We start from the raw sequence: 20,789 nt of genomic DNA on the forward strand, positions 1-20,789 counted from the left end.
CTTTTCATCTTATTTTTTCAATGCATTTTGAGGTAAACGGCAGACATTGGTACAAATCCCCAAAATTCTTTAGAACGTCACGAGCTAGAGTTCAGCATCTGTTTACATTTCTTCCTTTTGCTGTGAAATTTATGCACGATGAAAGGCAGACACCTCAAGGGCACTTCTGAGTTTGGACAGATGCATCCATCTGTGTGACCCTGTCACAATCAGGATCTAGAACTTTACCATCACCCGCACGTTCCTTCATGCACTGCCCAGTCAGCGCCCGGCCCCTCCCGCCACTGAGGCACCTAATGTCCTGATTTTTTTCATTCTGAATTGGTTTGCCATGTCTAGAGTTTTATATAAATAGAATCATACAGCATCCAGTTGTGTCCGGGGTTCTCCAGGCCACACTCAGGCTTGATAATTTGCTAGAAGGACTCACAGGGCTCAGAAAAGCTGTCAGACTCACAGTTGCAGCTTCCCACAGCGAAAGAACATGGCGTGAACTCAGCAAGGGGAAGAGGGGTGTGGGTGAACTCTGGGAGAATCGAGGTGACCTTGCGGTGGTCCTTTCCCTTGGAGCTGCCCTGAGATGCACCTGATTCTCCCAGCAGAGATGTGTGACAGCACCTGTGACGTGTTGTCACCCAGAGAAGCTCACTGGAGCCTTGTGCCGAGTTTCTATTACGAGTCCCTCCGATGGGCGTGCAGCACCTGGGCGGCTAACCTTGGCCACTCAGTCTTCAGACCCCCAGGGCCCCAGGCCTACAAAACACTGTTTTCTGCTGGAATATTCCAAGGGCTCAGAGATGATCTCCCAGGTGCTGGTGGAGGGACCCAGGGCCTGTCCTGAGCACAGCCTTGCTCTGGAATTTGCAGGGCGCAATCAGCCCAGGCCTGCTGGGCTTTGTTTTCTGCTGTTGTTTTTTGATTGTTTTTATCTAAAACATTTTTTTTAACATTTTATTTCTTTTTGAGAGACACAGCATGAGTGGGGGAGGGGTAGAGAGAGAGGGAGACACAGAATCCAAAGCAGGCTCCAGGCTCTGAGCTGTCAGCACAGAGCCCGACACAGGGCCTGAACCCACAAACCGTGAGATCATGACCTGAGCTGGAGTCGGAGGCTTAACCGACTGAGCCCCCCAGGGGCCCATTTGTTGTTGTTGTTGTTTTTAAAGTTTATTCCTTTCGAGAGAGAGAGACTGAGTGTGCAAGCAGGGGAGTGGCAGAGAGAGAGAGAGAGAGAGAGAATAAGAGACTCCTAAGCCACTCCATGCTCAGTGCAGAGCCTGACACGGGGCTTGATCTCGCGACCCTGGGATCGTGACCTGAACCGAAATCAAGAGGCGGACACTTAACCAACTGGGCCACCTGGTGCCCTGCGACTTTTCCTGCTTAATGGGACATTGGGGAAGGCAGAGATGGTAAAGGAGGAAGAGGCCTTCCTGAGGGCACTGGGGAGCCGGAGAATTCCTTCGTCTACGGGAGTGGCACCCCTTCCGTGCCGCCTCCCCTACAGCCGGCAGGGGGAGGAGGAGCCTCTGTGAGAGGCCCGGCCCACGAGGCAGGCAGGAGGGGGCCCGGCGGGAGGCGGGAGGTAGGCCACGCCCACCCCGGGGCTTGGTCCTCTGTTCTCTTGTCAGGAGTCCGCTCAGAATTTCACCGGATCGACACGTCCAAGCCGAACTGTGTCGTCATTGCAGACGCAGGAGAAAGCTTCTCTTACCAGAACGTGAATAAAGCCTTCCAGGTCCTCATGGAGCTGGAAAACCCCGTGCTCATATCTCTGGGGAAAGGGTGAGTCGGCTTCAGGAAGGGTCTCGGGCTGCTTCGGGTGACGCTGCCTGAGGGTCTCTGCCTGGCAGAGTCAGTAAATGGAACAGGAAAGTGGGTGTGGGGTGGGCACCGCTGCCTTCCTCTTCCCTCCCTGCTTTTGTTTGTTTAGCATTCCCCCCGCTTTATTTCTTCCTTCCTTTCCTGTAATGATTTACAAGGAGAGGAGAGTCCTCTGACTTCACGGGCAGCGTGGTCAGGCTCCCGGGCGGGCCCCGGGCTGGGAGAGGCCGGGGCAGGGGAGGGTGGCTGCGGTCGGAGGGCCCAGGAAGTCTCCGAGCCAGCGCCGACTGTCCCGAGGCTGGTGCGCATGTGCACGGGACACAGCCCAGAGCGTGGAGGGACCGGCTCCAGGGGACATGTGAGTAGCGAAGAAGGGCGTGAGGGCCCGTAGGAAAGCGCTGGGCCGGGCTCCACGTCTGCAGCTTCAGAGCGCTGTCTCGGTAAAGTCGTGACCTTGTTACCGACATTTTAGTAGGAGCCTTTAGCCCAGTCCCCAGTGACCCTTCCTTCCTTTCTTTCTTAAACATTTATTTTTGAGAGAGAGAGAGCCAGCTGGGAAAGGGCAGAGAGAGAGGGAGAGAGAGCATCCCAAGACACTGTCAGCACAGAGCCTAACACAGGGCTCGAACCCACGAACCACGAGATCATGACCGGAGCCGAAGTCGGACGCTCAACCGACTGAGGCGCCCAGGCGTCCCGTGTCTCTTTTAAAAAACCACATTGGTTATTTTTCTTAACATTTTTTACCACCAAGATTGCACATGTTTGTGGAAGGAAAATTAGAGACCACAGGTGAGCAGAAAGAAGGAAACAGAAAGCACTTTCACTCCCCTGCCCCAGAAAATAGCTGTCAACATGTTGGTTTGTTCCTTCCACGTGGCGTCCAGTGCAAAGAAATCGTTACAAATGGATGTACTCGGAGCATCAGTATCAAACCCGACCTAGCTTTGTCGCCAGGGTTTTGTTGTTTGCCAGATAGGACTTTGTGGAGAAACTCTGAACTCAGTTAATAAATAATTTCTGTAGCATGGTTTTCCTATCATCTTTTTTACAGGATATCCTGTCGATTTCTTTTTTATAGAGATCTATTTAATTAAAAATATGTTTTTAATGTTTATTTTTGAGAGAGAGCGTGAGTCCGAGGGGGCAGGAGGAGAGAGAGGGAGACACGGAATCCAAAGCAGGGTCCAGGCCCTGAGCCATCAGCACAGGGCCCGATGTGGGGCTCAAACCGACAATCTGTGAGACCATGACCCTGAGCCGAAGTCATTCAACTGATGGGCCACCCAGGTGTCCCAAAGATTTATTTATTTTTGAGAGAGAGAGTGAGTGAGCAGGGGAGCGGCAGAGAGAGGGGGAGACGGAGGATCCGAAGCAGGCTCCGTGCTGACAGCAGTGACCCCGATGTGGGGCTTGAACCCATGAACTGTGAGATCATGACTTGAGCTGAAGCAGGATGCCCAATGACTGAGCCACCCAGGTGCCCCTATCCTGTAGTCTTTTAAAGCCAATTCCTGCTGATGCACATTAAGTTATTTCTGATTTTCCACCAAAGTAAAGCTGTGATAAGCATCTTTGTGCATTTAGGATGGTGTGCGTATCTTGAGGCTCCAAGTTGCGTTCCAGAAAGCTGTGCAGACTTACTCTATCATCTGCAGAAGCAGCACTAGGGTTTTAGAATCAGGGGCTCTTAAAGGTGCAGGGGCCCTGTGGACCCCCGCCCCAGCGTTTCCCACACTGCAGGAATTCGGGGGCGCCTGTGGGGAAGGCTTTCCCAGCTTAGATGCTTCTGCTGATTGGGAACTCCCGACCTCTGCCTGCTGGACAAGGCAGACTATTCCGGTAGTCACGGGAGGGACCTTTTGTTCGGCCACCAGCCATTGCTGAGCACTTTATGTGCTCCACTTTGTTTAACTCTGACCATGACCCTGAGAGCCATAGGCTGCGGCATCGTCATTTTACAGGTGGGCTCACTGAAGCACAAGGAGGCGACTCCTTCAGGACCCCAGCGGCTGAATGCTGGGATTGCCCCCCTGCCCTGTGCTTGTCCCCTCTAGGCTGTATTCGAGAGCAAATGTTTGGCCCACACAAGGTCTTGAGTTCTGGGGGGACCTGTGTTTAAAAATGGGGAGATTTTTGAACTCGGCTCAGGTCATGATCTCACAGTTTCATGAGCTGGAGCCCCGCGCGGGGCTCTGTCTGCGGCGACAGCACAGAGTCTGCTTTGGGATTCTGTCTCTCTCCCTCTCTCTCAGCCCCTTCCCTGCTCGTGCTCGCCCTCTCTCAAAATTAATAAATAAACTGTACAAAATAAAAAGAAGGGAAGATCAGAAGGTCTGATAGCACAGGGCCCCACGGTCCCGAGCACACAGAAGCGTAGCGGAGGTCCTGCTCCATTGACTCCAGGTGACTTTAAGTCCCTGCCATCCCCTTCAGCAAGCTCAGAGTCAGTTGCCACTTACCCTGCACTGCTCGTTGTTTTTCTCCTTGTGGAGAAGCGTTTCTTCGTGGCTGTGTCACTGTCAGAAAGGCAAATGAAAGAGATTTCGGGAAAGAAAGGAGAGGACATGTATCTTTTAGGAACTAAAACTATTTTAGCGTGTTTATCATACAAGTATTAGGATTCTTCGCAGAAACGGAACCAAGTGGATGTGAATACACACACAGACACGCACGCACATTCATCCATATACGTACGTCTATACACATCCATATACACACACACACACATCGATACATATATATACCTATTAAAGAGAAATCAGTCATTGAGAATAGGTAAGTCCAGATTCCGCAGGGCAGACCGGCAGGCTGCAGACCCAGTGAGGAGTTGTGGTCTCAGCCTAAAGGCTGCCTGCCAGCAGAGCCCTTCTTGCTCAGGAAGGTCAGACCCCACCGGTCAGGCCTTCAACTGATTGGGCGAGGCCCACCACACAATGGAGTCTGCTTCACTCACAGTCCGCTGATTTAAGTATTAATCTTACCCCCCAAAAAGACCTTTACAGAAACATCCAGAATAACGTGTGACCAAATATCTGCACCTTGGCCCAGTCAGGTTGACAACATAAAATCCACCATCCTGGTTCCTTCCCAGCCTCACAATGTTCCGTGGTGTGGAGCACTGCAAACCATGGAGCCGTAGAATTCACATGGGCTCCAGGCTTGGTCCTTCCGCATCCCTACAATCACCACCCCGGCTCTAGAGAACAGCATAATTGAGAAGCTCTGTTATAACTCACTTATGTTAAAACTTTTTTCTTTAAAATGGGTCTCTAATTTTTGAACGTTTTGATTCCAGATTTTCGGTAGCAATCAAAGTAATTACGTTGTTGAACAGGAAAAGCATTGAATCAGCTGCTTCTTAGCTTTGTCATTCAAGCTCTTTGTCCTTCACGAGTAGGCGAGGGTTTGTTTTACAAATAATCTCGAGTAGGGTGCCTCTGACTGGTGGGGGTTCTGACTTGGGCAATGGGTTGGATGCTCAAAAACAAGGAGAGAAGGGAAGTGACAGCGTCCGGACTTCGGTCAGCAGCTCTGGGACAGCCCAGGGACCGTGAAGAACAGCTGTCCCGTCCACGTGGGGGTCGGCAATGGTGAGGGCCGTCCTCCCCGAGTGGGCCCAGCGGCGCCCCCGAGGAGGCAGGGCGGTGGAGGCACTGGGGCAGAATGTCCTCCTGCTGGAAATGGCATGATTTACATTTGGCATCTGTTTGGACCGGGAGTGGGAATTGCCTTTGTAATTTCTTCTGTCATGCTGCCGTCAGAAAATTAAGCTGTTTACGCGACAGACTATGGAAGGTTAATGGCTCTTCTGGGAAAGGTCAAGTGGTCATTTTGAAGGGAGGCCGCGCTGAATAATCGGAAGGGCAGAAGAGTAAAGCATAAAATCTATCTGACTGCTTCTCCCCAGCTTTTTCCTGTCTTTCCCAGCATCCCCGGTTTCTACTTTGTGGCTGAAACCGAATGTTCCAGAACATTCTGGAACTGAGTGCTCCAGCCAGGCTTGCTGTTGCTCTCCTTATGCCAGTAACAAAAGATACTGTATGAAATCTCTTATGTGTCCGGAATAACCCGGGCCTTTATACTTACGAAAATTAATAGGTGACACTTCTCTTTACTGTGTCCTGAAAATTAACTAAATTAACTAAAATTAACTGTGTCCTGAAAATGTCTTCAGCTAACAGTTGGCCTTCAGGGTGGCTCTTTGTTTTCCCGAATGATTAAGAAATAAAGAAAACTTCTGGACACTATAAAAACAAATTCAGATTCGGTTAAAAACATTTTTTTAATGTTTTATTTATTTATTTATTTATTTATTTATTTATTTTTAACTTTTTTTTAATGTTTTATTTATTTTTGATACAGAGAGACACACAGCATGAGAGGGGGAGGGGCAGAGAGAGAAGGAGACACACAAGACAGGAAACGGGCTCCAGGCTCTAAGCTAGCCGCCAGCACAGAGCCCGACACGGGGCTCGAACCCATGAATGTGAGATCTGACCTGAGCCAAAGTCGGAGGCTCAACCGACTGAGCCACTCAGGCGCCCCTGTTTTACTTATTTTTGAGAGAGAGAGAGAGACAGTGTGAGCAGTGGAGGGTCAGAGACAGAGGGAGACGCAGAATCTGAAGACAGGCTCTAGGCTCTGAGCTGTCAGGACAGAGCCTGATGCGGGGCTTGAACTCATGAACCGTGAGATCAAGACCTGAGCCGAAGTCGGGTGCCCAACCGACTGAGCCACCCAGGTCCCCCTGGTTAAAAAAAATCTTAAGGGGTCCCCTGGGTGCCTCAGTCGGTTGTGTGTCCAACTCTTGATTTCGGCTCAGGCTGTGATCTCATGGTTTGTGAGTTTGAGCCCCACATTGGACTTCGTGCCAACAGTGCATAGTCTGCTAGGGATCCTCTCTCTCCCTCTCTCTGCCCCTCCCCTGCTCGTGCTCTCTTTCTATCTCTCAAAATAGATAAATAAACTTAAAAGAAAAAAGGAAGACTTACTTCTTCTAATTTTAGTTTATATAAGTCAATTTTTTCTTTTTTTTCTTTTTTTTCAAGAATTATTTTTTTTTAATTTTTTTAAATGTTTTATTTATTTTTTATACAGAGAGAGACAGCATGAGAGGAGGAGGGGCAGACAGAGAAGGAGACACAGAACCAGAAGCAGGCTCCAGGCTCTGAGCTGTCAGCACAGAGCCTGACATGGGGCTCGAACCCACGAACGTGAGATCTTACCTGAGCCGAAGTCGGAGGCTCAACCGACTGAGTCAGCCGGGCGCCCCCAATGTTTTCTTTAGGTTCCAAAAATCAGTGTAATGAAAGGCAAGTTTTTTGGTTTTTTGTTTTTGTTTTATAAAGAGATCAAGTAGGGGAGGGGGTAGAAGGGGGGGGAGAGAGAGAGAGAGAGAGAGAGAGAGAGAGAGAGAGAGAGAGAGAGAGAGAATCCCACACTCAGTGAGGAGCCCAGTGTGGGGCTCAATCCCACAACCCTGGGATCATGACTTGAGCCAAAGTCAAGAGTTGGACACTCAGCCAACAGAGTGGGGCATCCTCAGAGACCTGTCGTGACAGGAGCCCCCCCACCCAAGCTGCGTCACGTGGGCTCCAGGCTCCGAAGCCACATGACTGGAGTGAGTGCCAGGGGACCAGCCCTGGCCAAAGCCAAGGGTGTGGCCGAGGCCTTGCAGTGTGGCCTGTGTGCTGCCAGAGAGAACGCCGGAGCGTGTCGCCGGTCAGGCTCCTGCGGCCCTCGCGGCCTCGGGGGCGCAAAGCCACACAGGTGGGGTTCTGGGCGCTGCCAAGCTGGAGAAGAGGGCACAGCCCCGAGGCAGGTCCTAGGATGCTCCGCTCTAACCGACAGCACAGGCTGTAACCCCCACACGCTGGGAAGACGTGTGTCCATCCTTCCTGGCCCAGGCCGCGTCTTCCTGCCTGCAGCTCAGGCCGGGTACTCGGAGTGAAAATAGTCTCTAAATACTCCTTGAGCAGCTTCTGCAGGCGAGGAGTCACATTAAGAACTTCTCTTTGGGTTTCTGCATCCGAGTCGATCGATGTCTCCGAGATCCGGAGGGCACGGGCAAGAGAGGCGGGCCCCTGATGGGGTGGGTGTCACACTTTAATAGTCCCGGGCTCCCAGGAGCCCTGTGTGTAGAGGCGCACAGATTCAACTATCTCTGACCCTCTTTGTCGTCCAATGGCTTTGCTCAGAGAGAAGCGGGCTTGGGCCACCATGTGTCCCTAGGGGTCTGCATACGGCCTAGGGTGGGCCGGACGGTGGAAGCCAGGGCCAGCACGGTGCTCCCGAGTCTCCCAAAATCATCTTCAGAAAGGCTGCTCCCGAGAGCCGAGCTGGGCGGGTCTCCAGCGAGACCCAGAGGAGATGGCTGTCTTCTCATAAGAGCGTCTGGTGCCCAGGAAACCTAGCTCCTCCACCTCTGGCTAAGAGGAGCCGCGGCAGGTGCCGTGGAACTAATGGAGTTTTCTTCTCTGAGCAGCAATTAGGGGTTAATTATTAGCAGTTGGGGGTGTGCCGCGTGTGCTGTGGACCTGCTGTCCTTCCCCGGAATGCAGGTCACTTGTCTTTCTCTGTGTTAGCGACTGTGTCCGTCTGTCCCCGGGGTCCCCAGAAGTCGGGCAGCAGGGGGGCCGTTGGGACTGAGAGCTGCTGGCCCTCGTGCCCTGGCATGGTGACCTGCTGCTGGGCCCTGCCGTGCCGACCTCCATCGGTCATGCCCGGTGTGGCATCTGGATGGACCCTCAGTCGTGGCTCAGCTCTCCCGGCTGGCAGAACCAGGCCAGGGCAGTCTCTCTGTCTCTGTCTCTCTCTGTCTCTCTCTGTCTGTCTCTCTCTCTCTCTCTCTCTCTCTCGGTACAGCTCCCAGGCCCGGCTCACCCTGTGCCCCCCTGCTTTTTTGTAGGCGTTACTACAAGCAGACCTCGGGCCTGATGCTGGATGTCGGTGCCTACATGAAGGCGCTCGAGGTACCTGCCCTGAGTCCGTCCGAGCCTCCCGCGGATCTCTGGGATGTCTCTGCTCTTCCTGGAGAAGTGGGGGGGGGGTGTGTTCCGTGTCTGAACTGCCTCTTAGGTTTCCAGAGTAGGCCCTCCTCTTCGGGGCTTCAAGCTGAGCACCCCCCTGGGCCCCAGAGCTTGGCCCCTTGGCCGCCCTGGTCCTCGCTCTGCTGCCCTGCCCTCCACGCTCCTTCCCACGTGCCAGCCTGGCAGCTCTCGGCCTGGCCAGCCCTCCACCATGCCCCCTGCTGCCTCCTCTCTGGCTCTGGGTCCCGTGTCTGTGCAGACCACCTGCCTCATTCCTGGCACTGGTCATCTGCAACACCTGGGGCTTGGCATGTCCTGATCGGGTCCCTTCCCAACTCCGCCCTGCAGCTTCCAAGGCCAGGCGCAGGTGGGGCCCCCCAGGTCCCCTCGGACCCATGCCTGATCAGCTGCCCCTGCTCACTCACTGCCGCCCTGGCTCCTGCCTGCCTGCACTCAGGTGGGAGGGTTGGGCCCCCTGGCAGACAGAGCCGTGGTCCTTGTCCCCTGAAGTGTTGGCTATAGAGTAGGGGGCGGGGGTGAAGCAAGAATGCAAATGAGAGCATCAGCCCGGGTGGCCTGCCTCCCACTCTGCTCAGGGTTTCCAGCAGGTGACAGGGGGCCTGATGGGGATGCCCCTCTCCCCCAGCACCTGTATACCCTGATGCGGGGTCACGATGCTCTCGCCTGTGAGATGTGTCTGTCGGCCCCTGTGCCTTTCTCCTGGAGACCACTGCCCACGGGTGCACATTTGGGCCACTCTTGCCTTGAACCCCCGGAGGGAGGCCTTGGGCTCCGCATCCACCTGTTGCTCCAGCCTCAACCCCTGCCGTGTGTCCGCTTCTGTTTTCCCAGTATGCTTGTGGCATCGAAGCCCAGGTGGTGGGCAAGCCTGCTCCCGAGTTTTTCCAGTCCGCCCTGCGGGAGATGGGCTTGGAGGCTCACGAGGTAGGATGGCCGCTCATGGGCTGTGTGTGCAAGTGGGTCCCTCGGGGGAGGCCCCGGGCACTTGGGGGCACAGCCCTGGGGCCTGGGGTGGGTGCAAGGGCATGGGCAGCCTGCAGAGTTCGGCTGGGCAGCTGGGTGTGGACCCTTCCACCCACGAGAGCTGATTTTCCTGGGCAAAGATCACAGAGGAGGCCCACTGAGTGCTTCCGCCTGTTACATCAGTTTCAGCCTAAGAGTAGGAACAAGTCCTGTGGCTGTTTCCCAGTGACTTTGCTTCTTCCCCGGAGGGAGAAGGATTGACAATGTATGAATGTATCAATGTATTAAAAATAGTTCGTTGAGGGCACCCGGGTGGCTCAGTCAGTTAAGAGTCCAACTCTGGATTTTGGCTCAGGTCATGACCTCACGAAAAGCCCCAAATCAGGCTCTGCACCATTGGCTTGGGATTCTCTCTCCGTTTCCCCCTCCTCCCTTCCTGCCCCTCCCCTTCACGTGCACAGGCAGGTGCTGTCTCAAAAATAAACAAACTTAACAAAATAGCTCGTTGAAAGGACAACATATAGCAAGACTAAAACAGTATGTAAGAAGTAAGTCATGCATCTTGCTCCCTTTACATTATGACTGCTTCTGAGACAGGCATGCATGCATCCTAAAAAACATGCATCTTAAAAAAAAGGCATGATTTTTTTTTTTTGATGACTTTGATGTCCACAGTACCGCCCACTTCCCAGGTAGTGTGGGGCTGGTCCCCAACTGCCAGCGGTTTTTCGAGACCGTTGTTGGAAAGACAACGGGCATGCGTCTGCAGCGGGTCTAGGGCCACCCTGGCGTCCGTGGTGGATGTGCCATCAGGGGGCCGCCCTGGCATCCGTGTGGACATGGCATCGGGGGGCCCCCCTGGTGTCCGTGGTGGATGTGGCATCAGGCGCCGCCCTGGCGTCCGTGGTGGACGTGGCATCGGGGGGCTGCCCTGGTGTCCGTAGTGGATGTGGTATTGGGGGACCGCCCTGGCGTCTGTAGTGGACATGGCATCGAGGGCCGCCCTGGCTTCCTTGTGGACGTGGCATCGGGGGGCCCCCCTGGTGTCCATGGTGGATGTGGCATCAGGGGCCGCCCTGGTGTCCGTGGTGGACATGGCATCGGGGGGCCACCCTGATGTCTGTTGTGGACGTGGCATTGGGCATAGATCCACATCTGGATCACTGTGATTCTCCCGTACCAGGGGGCCCGAATTTCCCCCACACGTTCCGGTCTGGAGCACTGGTCTCTCAGGATGCATAGGGAAGGATGGCCCGCAGCCCCGGAAGTCTGGAACCTCCTCCCCCAGCCTCCCCGACATCTGCGAATGTCAGACAGCACAGGGTCTCTGAGGTTTCCAGGAAAAACCCAGGAAACGCCTTGTGAGGTTGGTGAGAGAGGAGAGGCTTGTGTTTTGGATGAAAGGAGACCACAGGAGTAATGACCCTGGGTTTTCACGACTTTGTTTCATAGGGCGGAATTTCTTGTTTTATTGTGGCCGATTTCAAACGTACACGAAAACAGAGACAATGACACAGCGCTGGCCTCCATCCATCTATACATCGTCACTCAGATTTAACAAAAGATTTTTGCCACATTCCCTTCTTGCATCCTTTTCCTTTTTTTCAGCTTGTTTTTGTTTTGTTTTGTTTTACTTTGCTGTTATATTTTGAAGCCCAGATTTGTTGTCATTGTATCCTTTCATATTTTAGTAATGCCTTTCAAAAAAAAAAAGATGGTGATTTTTCACATAACTACAACACAAACACCTGACAAGACCAACAGATACACCAAAAGATGCTCGGTGCCATCAGTCAGGGAAACGCAGATCGAAACTACAGTGAGATCCCACCTCACACCCGCTTGGATGGCCACAGAATCATTTTAAAAACAAAACACAAGGGAAGGCGGCCAGCGTTGGCGACGCTGTGGAGGAGCTGGAACCCTCATGTGGAAATGCTGGCCGGGATGTGAAATGGGGCAGCCCCTCTGGAAAACAGCTTCTGGAGAAGGTAAACAGAAGCCCCCTGTGACCCAGCAATCCACCCCTGTGTCTGCCTCCCAAAGGATCGGAAACAGGTGTCTGCAGAAAAAGTTCTACATGAATATTCATTGCAGCGCTGCTCAGCCTCTCCTCAAACGCTCATCAACACATGAACGGATAAACAGAATGTGGTCTATTCGCACAATGGACTATTTCAGCTGTAAAAAGAATGAAATACTGATAAATGCCACGCTGTGGATGAACCCAGAAAGCACTGTACGTGAAGGAAGCTAGACACAAACGGCCACAGTTTACATGTTCTGTGTTGTTCGTAGGAAGTGTCCCAAATCGGTAAATCTGTAGAGACATGAAATAGATGAGTGATTGCCGGGGAAGGCAGGGGGAGGGGCCGCCGATGGGGACCGGCTCCTGGTGGCGGGGTGCGGAAGCCTGGAGCTGGACGGGGGGTGACAGCCGGACAATACTGTGACTGTGCCCCATGCCACTGATCTGTTCACTTCAGATAGTTACCGTGATACGTTTTACGTGTTTCTTATCACAACGGAAGAAAACCTGTACCTACAAAATGAACGGTGATTCCTTAGTATTTTCTAGTAATCCTTATTTAAGTCTCCTGCCTGTCTCAGAAATGTCCTTTTTTTCCTTTTTTTAAAAAATGTTTATTTTTGAGACAGAGCGTGAGCAGGGGGGGGGGGGCAGAGAGAGAGGGAGACACAGAATCGGAAGCAGGCTCCAGGCCCTGAGCTGTCAGCACAGAGCCCAACGTGGGGCTCGAATTCATGAACCGCGAGATCATGACCTGAACTGAAGCCGGACGCTTAATAGACTGAGCCACCAGGTGCCCCTCAGAAATATTCTTTTACGTTGATACATTTGAATCAAATCCAAACAGGATCGATGTTTCGCGTGGTCGTTTTGTCTCTGAAACCCCTCCTTTTAATGTTTTTTCCTTTTTTTTTAAAGTTTATTTATTTTGAGAGAGAGTGCGAGCAGGGGAGGGGCAGAGACAGAGGGAGAGTCTCAAGCAGGCTCCGCATTGTCAGTGCAGAGCCCGACTTGGGGCTCGAACCCACAAAACTGGGCTGAGAAATGACCTGAGCTGAAACCAAGAGTCAGATGCCCAACTGCCTGATCCCCCCAGGCGCCTCATTTTTAACCTTTTATCGTGGAACATTTCAAGGATCCATGCGAGTGGGGAGGCAGCATGAGGAGCACCTCGGTTCCCATCACCGAGCCTCACTGATTATCAACTAAGAGCCGCTTTAGAAACTTTGGTGGAACTGTTCATTTTGAGGTAATTTCACACTTAGAAAAGTTGCAAAGTTGGCACAGAGAATTCCCACCTGCCCTGAAGCTGCTCCGTAAATGCCCACGTCTTACATCACAGTCATGGGACGGCCACACAGTCAGACGTCATCGGCCAGCCCACCAGGGTCTGTGTGGGACATGTCGCATTTAGCAGTCCCTTCCCCGTGTCCTGCCTCCTGGGCCTTTCTGGTCTATAAGGACAGAGGCCCTTTTCAAGAGCGCTTGCTGGTTCTTCTGTAGAATATCCCCCAACTTGGTTTTTTCCTGATGTTTCCTTACAATTTAATTTAATTTTTGGTTACGTACTTCGGGCAGGAATCACAGAGACAGTGCTGTGGCCGATCGGTGCGTCCCCCGGGGAGAGGCCCATGATGGCATTTTGCCCCATTATTGGCGAGCTTCACTTGGACCGGTGTCAGAGGCACTTTGTGCCAGGTTCTCCAGTGTGACGTCCCTCCTTGTCCCATTAACTAGGAAGTCCCTGTGGGAAAGCACGTTGACTGTCCAAGTACCTTTCCCATGATCCTTTTCCCCTCTTGATGCTGGCATCCATTGATAATTCTTTTTAATTAATTCATTCATTGGTTGATTGATTTTATTTTTTTAACTTTTTTTCCTGTTTTGTATTTATTTTTGAGAGACAGAGAGAGACGGCATGAGCAGGGGAGGATCAGAGAGAGGGAGACACAGGATCAGAAGCAGGCTCCAGGCTCTGAGCTGTCAGCACAGGGCCCTACGCGGGGCTCGAACCCACCAACTATGAGATCATGACCTGAGCCGAAGTCAGACGCTTAACCGACTGAGCCACCCAGGCCCCCCGGTTGATTGATTTTAGAGAGAGAGAGTGAGCAGGGGAGAGGGCGGAGGGAGAGAGAGAGAGTCTCAAGCAGGCTCCATGCTGGGTGTGGAGCCGGATGTGGGGCTCGATCCCGTGACCGGGGATCATGACCTGACCCAAAATCAAGAGTCAGATGCTCAACTGACTGAGCCACGCAGGCTTCACTCCAGTGATAATTATTACCGGAAGCAGTTCTTACTGTGGTGTTTGCCAGATGGTCCTCTTGTATTTCTATCATTCCTCCTCTATTTATTAGATGGAATTTACTGTTCATTCCAGTATGGACTCGGGGCTGCTGGTTTTATTTTCTAAGTTGCAATCATCCCTATTGTTATTTATTTTGTTGGCCGATTGTCCCATATTTGGGCATTAGGACCCCTTTTAAGATCAAGAGCCACTTGTTTAATCTGTACGCATTCTCCCCTAGATTATTTCGAAATACGTGTTGATTTATTTTGAGAGAGAGAAAGAGAGAGTGGGAGTGTGTGTGCAAGTGGGGGAGGGGTGGGGAGAGAGAGGATTCCGAGCAGGCTCTTAGTTGTCAGTTCACAGCCTGACATGGGGCTCGATTTTACAAACCTTGAGATCGTGACCTGAGCCGAAATCAAGAGTCGGATGCTTAACTGCCTGAGCCTCGGACGCCTGCTCCGAGGTGATTTTGAATCATATTCCAGAAATCCTGTTACTTCATCTGTGAATATCTCTGTGTCCCTACAAGATAGGAATTTGTTTCAAAATCACAGATAATGCCATTATCACGTCTACATAATACCAACAATAATTCTTTAATATCATTAAATACTCAGTCATTGTTCACATTTCCTTGATGGTCTCATGATTGTTTTATGTGGCTTGCAACGTGTTTGCAGACCCAGGTGAGGCTCTTGCACTGTGATTGGTCAGTGAGATTCTCAAGTGGTTTTTTTAATCTAATGATTCCCCCCCACCCCCTTCTCCCTTTTGAGGTTCCTTGAAACGCTATGGAGGGGAGACTGTGTTTGTCCTGTGGAATTTCCCAGTGTGGATTTGCTGATCGCACCTCAGTAGTATTCCTACACCTGCTCCTCTGTCCTCTGTTCTCTGAAGGTTGATAGTTAGATCTAGAAGCTCACTTGGACGCTGGTTCAGTGTTTCATGAGTCCTTTATATGTGGTGGCATGTCCTTCACCAGTGAGCACAGAACATCCCGTTTTCTCCTTTTGTGTCATTAGCTGCTCTTCGTGATCGGTGCTCACTCTAATTCATCAAGGGCTGCAGAACGGTGATCTTTGAGTTCTGTCCTTCCTTCTTCATTTTTCCCTCTGACTTATTTCTATACAGGAAGACTTCTCCCCAGTGGTTACCCTGAGGCAAGTTCATATCGGGGACTCCAGAGAGATGCCCGTTTCTTTTTCATTGTTCATTAGTTTTCAAAATAATGAGTTGATTCTCTAGCATCTTCCCAAGGTAACAAAGGAGATTACAAAGAATTTTTTTTATGGGGCACCTGGGTGGCTCAATCAAGTCAGTTAAGTGTCTGATTTTGGCCCAGGCCATGATCTTGTGGTTTGTGGGTTTGAGCCCCGCATCAGGCTCTGTGCTGACAGCTCAGAGCCTGGAGCCTGCTTTGGATTCTGTGTCTCCCTCTTTCTCTGACCCTTCCCCACTCATGCTCTGTCTGTCTGTCTCTCTCCCTCTCTCTCTCTCTCTCTCTCTCTCTCTCTCAAAAAATAAACATTAAGAAAAAATTTTAAAGGAATTTCTTAAAAATGTTTATTTTGAGAGAGAGTACAAGCAGGGGACAGTCACAGACAGAGAGAGAGAGAGAAAGAGAGAGAGAGAGAGAGAGAGAGAGAATCTCAAGCAGTCTCCACACTCAGCACAGAGCACGATGTGGGGCTTGATCTCACAACTGTGAGATCACAACCAGAAGAGATATCAAGAGTCTGAAGCTTAACCAACTGAGCCTCCCAGGCGTCCCTTTAATTATTTTCATGTTTATTTGTTTATTTTGATGGTGGGGGGAGGGGCAGAGAGGGAGGGAGAGAGAATCCCAGGCAGGCTCCTCGCTGAGCCGGACTTGGGGCTCACACTCTTTTTTTTTTTTTAATATTTATTTAATCTTGAGATAGATAGATAAATAGAGAGAGAGAGAGACAAAGCAGGAGTGGGGGGAGGGGCAGAGAGAGAGGGAGATACAGCATCGGAATCGGAAGCAGGCTGCAGGCTCTGAGCTGTCAGCACAGAGTCTGATGCAGGGCTCAAACCCACAGACTGTGAGATCATGACCTGAGCCGAAGCCTATGGAGCCACCCAGGCACTCCTCAACATTTATACTTTTTATAGTTATGTAAATATTTACTTGGTTTCAAAATCAAATCCATAAAACAAGATACAGTCAGGGGAGTGGAGCTTCTGTCCTGTTCTTTCTCTTCCAACCCCTCTCTCATTGGTAGCCCTTTTCATAACTATTATGGCTTACCTTGCCATTTTTCTTCTTTTCTTTTTTAACACTTAGTCATTTTTTAAAAGAGAGATACAAACAGAGCATGAGTGGGGGAGGGACACGGAGAGAGGGAAACACAGCATCCCAAGCAGGCTCCAGGCTCTGAGCACAGAGTCCAATGCGGGGCTCGAACCCATAGATATGAGATCATGACCTGAGCCGAGGTCAGACCCTTCACCGACTGAGCCGCCAGGCGCCCCACCTTTCCCTTTCTTAAATATAAACAATGATGTATCTATTTATATCCTACTCAGTGGGTGAATTTAGGAGAGACTCAATTCTGAAGATGATACGTTACAGGCGGAAGAAAGGCTACTGTGACGTGGATTAAAAGCCGGCATTTAGAATTCTGTAAGCAGTGTGAGCACAGCTGTTTCAGAACCTCCTCCACACAGACAACAGAACAAAAGCTGCTGCACGCGTCTAGACAAGGCCGGAGGCCCTGAACCTCACGACATTATCCTGGGATGAGCCCCCCTCCCCTTTCCGCTCTTTGGCACCTTTTCCATTCTGAACGGGGAACTGCACCCCCCCGCCCAGGCCCCGGAGGCTCGCACGGGCGTCAGGTTCATCTGGGCATCTCGTGCGGCGGGCGCTGGGGCTGCGGGCCTTGGGGCTTGGAGGCCCGGTGAGTCCGGGTGTGTGATGAGGGCAAGGTCCCTTCGGCTGCCCAGTCGATGGCGAGCATCGGAGGCCCAGGAATTGTTTTCTCTGGCGGCTCCGAGCACGTGGCCAGGCTGCATCTTATTTACCTCTCATATTATCATTGTCCCTTCTACCCTCAAATGTCATTTCCGTCCCTCCCCTTGACAGACAGTTGAGTGGCAACTGCTGCGTGCCGTTAACACGCTCACCTCACCGTTTTTCTAAAATGTTCGTTAATGTGACTCGGTCCTCGGGATGCGTAGACCTTTCAAGGCAGTTTTTCAAAATAAGGCCGTTTCAGATGAACTGTGTCTTATGCACAAGGTAATAATTCTCTGATCCTGCCTCTTTATTTTTAATGAAAAATGCCAGTGAGGAGCGATCTTGCTGCCGAAGTACCTGGCTGTGGGCAACCTTAAATTTGTCAAGCCGCTTGAATCAATAAAGTTATCAGCAGCCATTTCCCGTGATAACTGCTCCTTCCAGGCCAGGGCCCGCCTCCACCGCCGAATCCTCAGCCCGCGCTCAGGATGGGCATGACCACCCAAATCCAATTTCCATTCTAACCTTTCCTCAGTAGCCTCGAAGGAACAGATTGCTGGTATTACTCTAATAGATTGGAAATTCAAACCTCTTAGAGGTAACCGGGCCCTTTCCCGGATTCAGTAATAAGGCAAAGAATAACATACCTTAAAGGTTACTTCAAGAAATACCTAATTTCTCATGGCTTAAGGCTTTGGAATCAGCGGGCCGTTTTATAGCTTCATCCTAAAGCCCGAATGATGTGAGGGTTTTGGCAGTTTTCCATAAACATAGAAATTCCGTCTTTTACAAATTATGCAGGCTTCATGGACATCAGGACTGTTGAAACTAGAGTGCTTAGTTAGAGTCGGGACACAGCAGCCAAGAAGCTGGGGACTGGGGGGTGCCCATCTCACAGATGGGGAGCACAAGGCTTGGAGAGGAAGGACCTCGGATGCGTGGACCGTCACGTACCGGTGTTTTGTGGAGGCCTTGCTGTGGCCTTTGTCACGGGCGCCTGCATCTCCTTGGTCACAGCGGGATTTCCTCACCTCGGCACTCTTGATATTTTGGGGCCAGATCATCCTTCCTGGTGGGGAGCTACCCCGTGCATTACCGAGTGCTTAGCACCCGCTTCCCCAGTTGTGAAACCACAGAGGTCTCCGGATGTTGCTGAATATCCCCCCAGGGGCAAGGTTGCGCCTCCAGCTGAGAACCACAGCCAGTGCCAGCCCAAGGTTAGTGGGCTGATGAGGCCTGTGGCCAGGACCCCATCCCCTCCAGGCCTCTGCTGTACCCCACGTCTCAAGGAGGGCACCAGCCACATAGGAGTTTTCTGTCCGGTGATGGAACTCTGAAAAGGCACACAAAGCAGGATGATATCACTTTCTAGTTTCACAAATACTAAATATTGTTGGCTGAATACCAGCTATAGAAAATAAAGTTAGACAGGATCTCAGGGCAGGAGGGTTAATGCCCTGAGGACGGTCTGTCCAACATGTGGGCAAGGTTTGTAGGTTTCTCCCAAGGGGGCGGGGCATGAAACATGGACGAGGCCCCGTCATTCCAATCACTGGTCCCAGATCAGTCATTCTAGCCACACACTACGGGGACAGGCTGTGGGTGGAGGGACCTGTGGGTGGGGAGTGAATGTCCGTGCGGGGCCACTCATTTCTCATGGCCTCGTGCCCCTCGGGAATTTCCTTGGAAGGCCCATCCCCAGCCCCCTCCCCCCAGGCCCGAGCCATGTGCTCAGTGTTGGGTGTCAGGTCAGGGGACCCTTGCAGGGTGTGAGCCCAGAGCTCCGGGAGAGCGCGGGCCAGGAGGAGTGGCTCACCTGCTTCTGCGGCCTTGATTTGAACTTGAAGCTCCGTCTCCAGACAGGGACAGGCCTGACACCGCAGCCTCGGGGGCTTGAGATTGAATGGAGTTTCAGGAAGTTCCAGCTCTGAGGTTGTCCTTGGTGTATATCTGTCACAAGGTGTCTGCAAAACCTTTATTTCTATAAGATATTTAGTTTTGAAGGGCGCCTGGGTGGCTCAGTTGGTTAAGTGTCCAGCTTCGGCTCAGGTCATGATCGCACAGTTCGTGGGTTCGGGCCCCGAATCAGGCTCTGTGCTGACAGCTCAGAGCCTGAAGCTGGCTTCAGATTCTGTGTCTCCCTCTCTCTCTGTCTCTCCCCTGCTCACGCTATCTCTCTCTCAAAAATAAATAAATTTTAAAAAAACATATAAAATTTTTAAAAAAGGTATTTATTTTTGAGAGAGCGAGCAAGAGCGTGTGTGAACCTGAGCATGGGAAGGGAGAGGGGGTACAGAGGATCCAAAGCCTTACCTGAGTTGTCACCATAGAGCCCCAGTCAGGGCTTGAAATCACAAACTGCAGCAAGATTGCAACCTGAGCCGAAATCAGACGCTCGACCGACTGAGCCAACAGGTGCCCCCAAAGCCTTTTTTAACATAGATATTCTTCTCAAAGCACAAGAACTTCATCATGTGAAGTAGCTGATGTTTGTTAAAGGAAAGAGGGAACATTCAGAAAGTACTAGAAAAAAACCTGTTCATCATCCCACTAACCAGAAGAACACAAACCCCACTTAAGCCTGCCAACATTTTAGTTTCTATAATACATTTTTTTTAAAGTTTATTTTTTTGGAGAGAGAGAGAGCACACAAGGTGGGGAGAGGGGCAGAGAGCGAGGGACAGGGGCTCCCAAACAGGCTCCGTCAGCACGGAGCCCATCGTGGGGCTCGATCTCACCAACCATGAGATGGTGACCTGAGCTGAAATCAAGAGTCAGACTCTTAATTGACGGAGCCTCCCAGGTGCCCCCAGCTGTATATACATTTTTAAACACACAATTTGGATAATCTTGTGTGTGCTATTTGAAAACCTGATTTTTTTTATATTAAATATTAAATACAATATTAAATTGTATTGGGAGCAATTTCCTTTGTGCCTTTTTAAACAGTCCCACAAAATAACGTTTGTGGCTAAATAGTATTCCTTCATATGGGCTACCATAATGTTCTTTTTTAAAATTTATTTTTATGTTTTTTTATTTATTTTTGGGAGACAGAGAGAGACAGCGCGAGCAGGGGAGGGTCAAAGAGAGAGGGGAGCACAGAATCTGAAGCAGGCTCCAGGCTCTGAGCTGTCAGCACAGAGCCCAACGTGGGGCTCGAACCCACGAACTGTGAGATCATGACCTGAGCCGAAGTTGGACACTTAACTGACTGAGCCACCCAGGCGCCCCTACCATAATGTTCTTTACCCATCCTCTGCTGTTGGACATTAGATTACTCCCAATTTTCCTATTGTACCAAACCCTATGAATACCCTTTTGTATGTCCTTTTGTACAAATCTAATTATTTGTGGGGAAATCTTACCTAGAGTGCAGTTTTTGGGCCATGATGCACATTGCTTATTTCTTTTTTTTAATGTTTTATTTATTTTTGAGAGAAAGCAGGGGAGGGGCAGAAAGAGATTGAGGATCGAGAGCAGGCTCTGCACTGACCGCAGAGAAGCCACAGCGGGACTTGAACTCATGAACCCTGAGATCGTGACCTGAGCTTCCCCAGCTGAGCCACCCAGGTGCGCCGAACATTGCTTATTTCTGCTTCAGAAAAGTGGTATCAGTTTACCTTCCTTACCAGCTGTACACCCTGT

The 20,789-nt window shown here is 51.2% G+C and overlaps 1 protein-coding gene across 5 annotated transcripts in view; it reads left to right on the forward strand.

Moving 5' to 3' along the window:
- Positions 1–20,789, forward strand: part of LHPP (phospholysine phosphohistidine inorganic pyrophosphate phosphatase) — a 117,521-nt gene that overhangs the window by 19,069 nt on the left and 77,663 nt on the right. For all 5 annotated transcript variants that reach the window (XM_029932752.1, XM_029932753.1, XM_029932755.1 and 2 more), the window contains exons 3-5: positions 1,632–1,785; positions 8,735–8,798; positions 9,708–9,800. In XM_029932752.1, coding sequence (XP_029788612.1) covers positions 1,632–1,785; positions 8,735–8,798; positions 9,708–9,800 — 311 coding nt within the window. The remainder of the gene's footprint in view (positions 1–1,631; positions 1,786–8,734; positions 8,799–9,707; positions 9,801–20,789) is intronic.

This window comes from Suricata suricatta, chromosome 2 (assembly GCF_006229205.1).
Source record: "Suricata suricatta isolate VVHF042 chromosome 2, meerkat_22Aug2017_6uvM2_HiC, whole genome shotgun sequence".
Lineage (NCBI taxonomy): Eukaryota > Metazoa > Chordata > Mammalia > Carnivora > Herpestidae > Suricata > Suricata suricatta.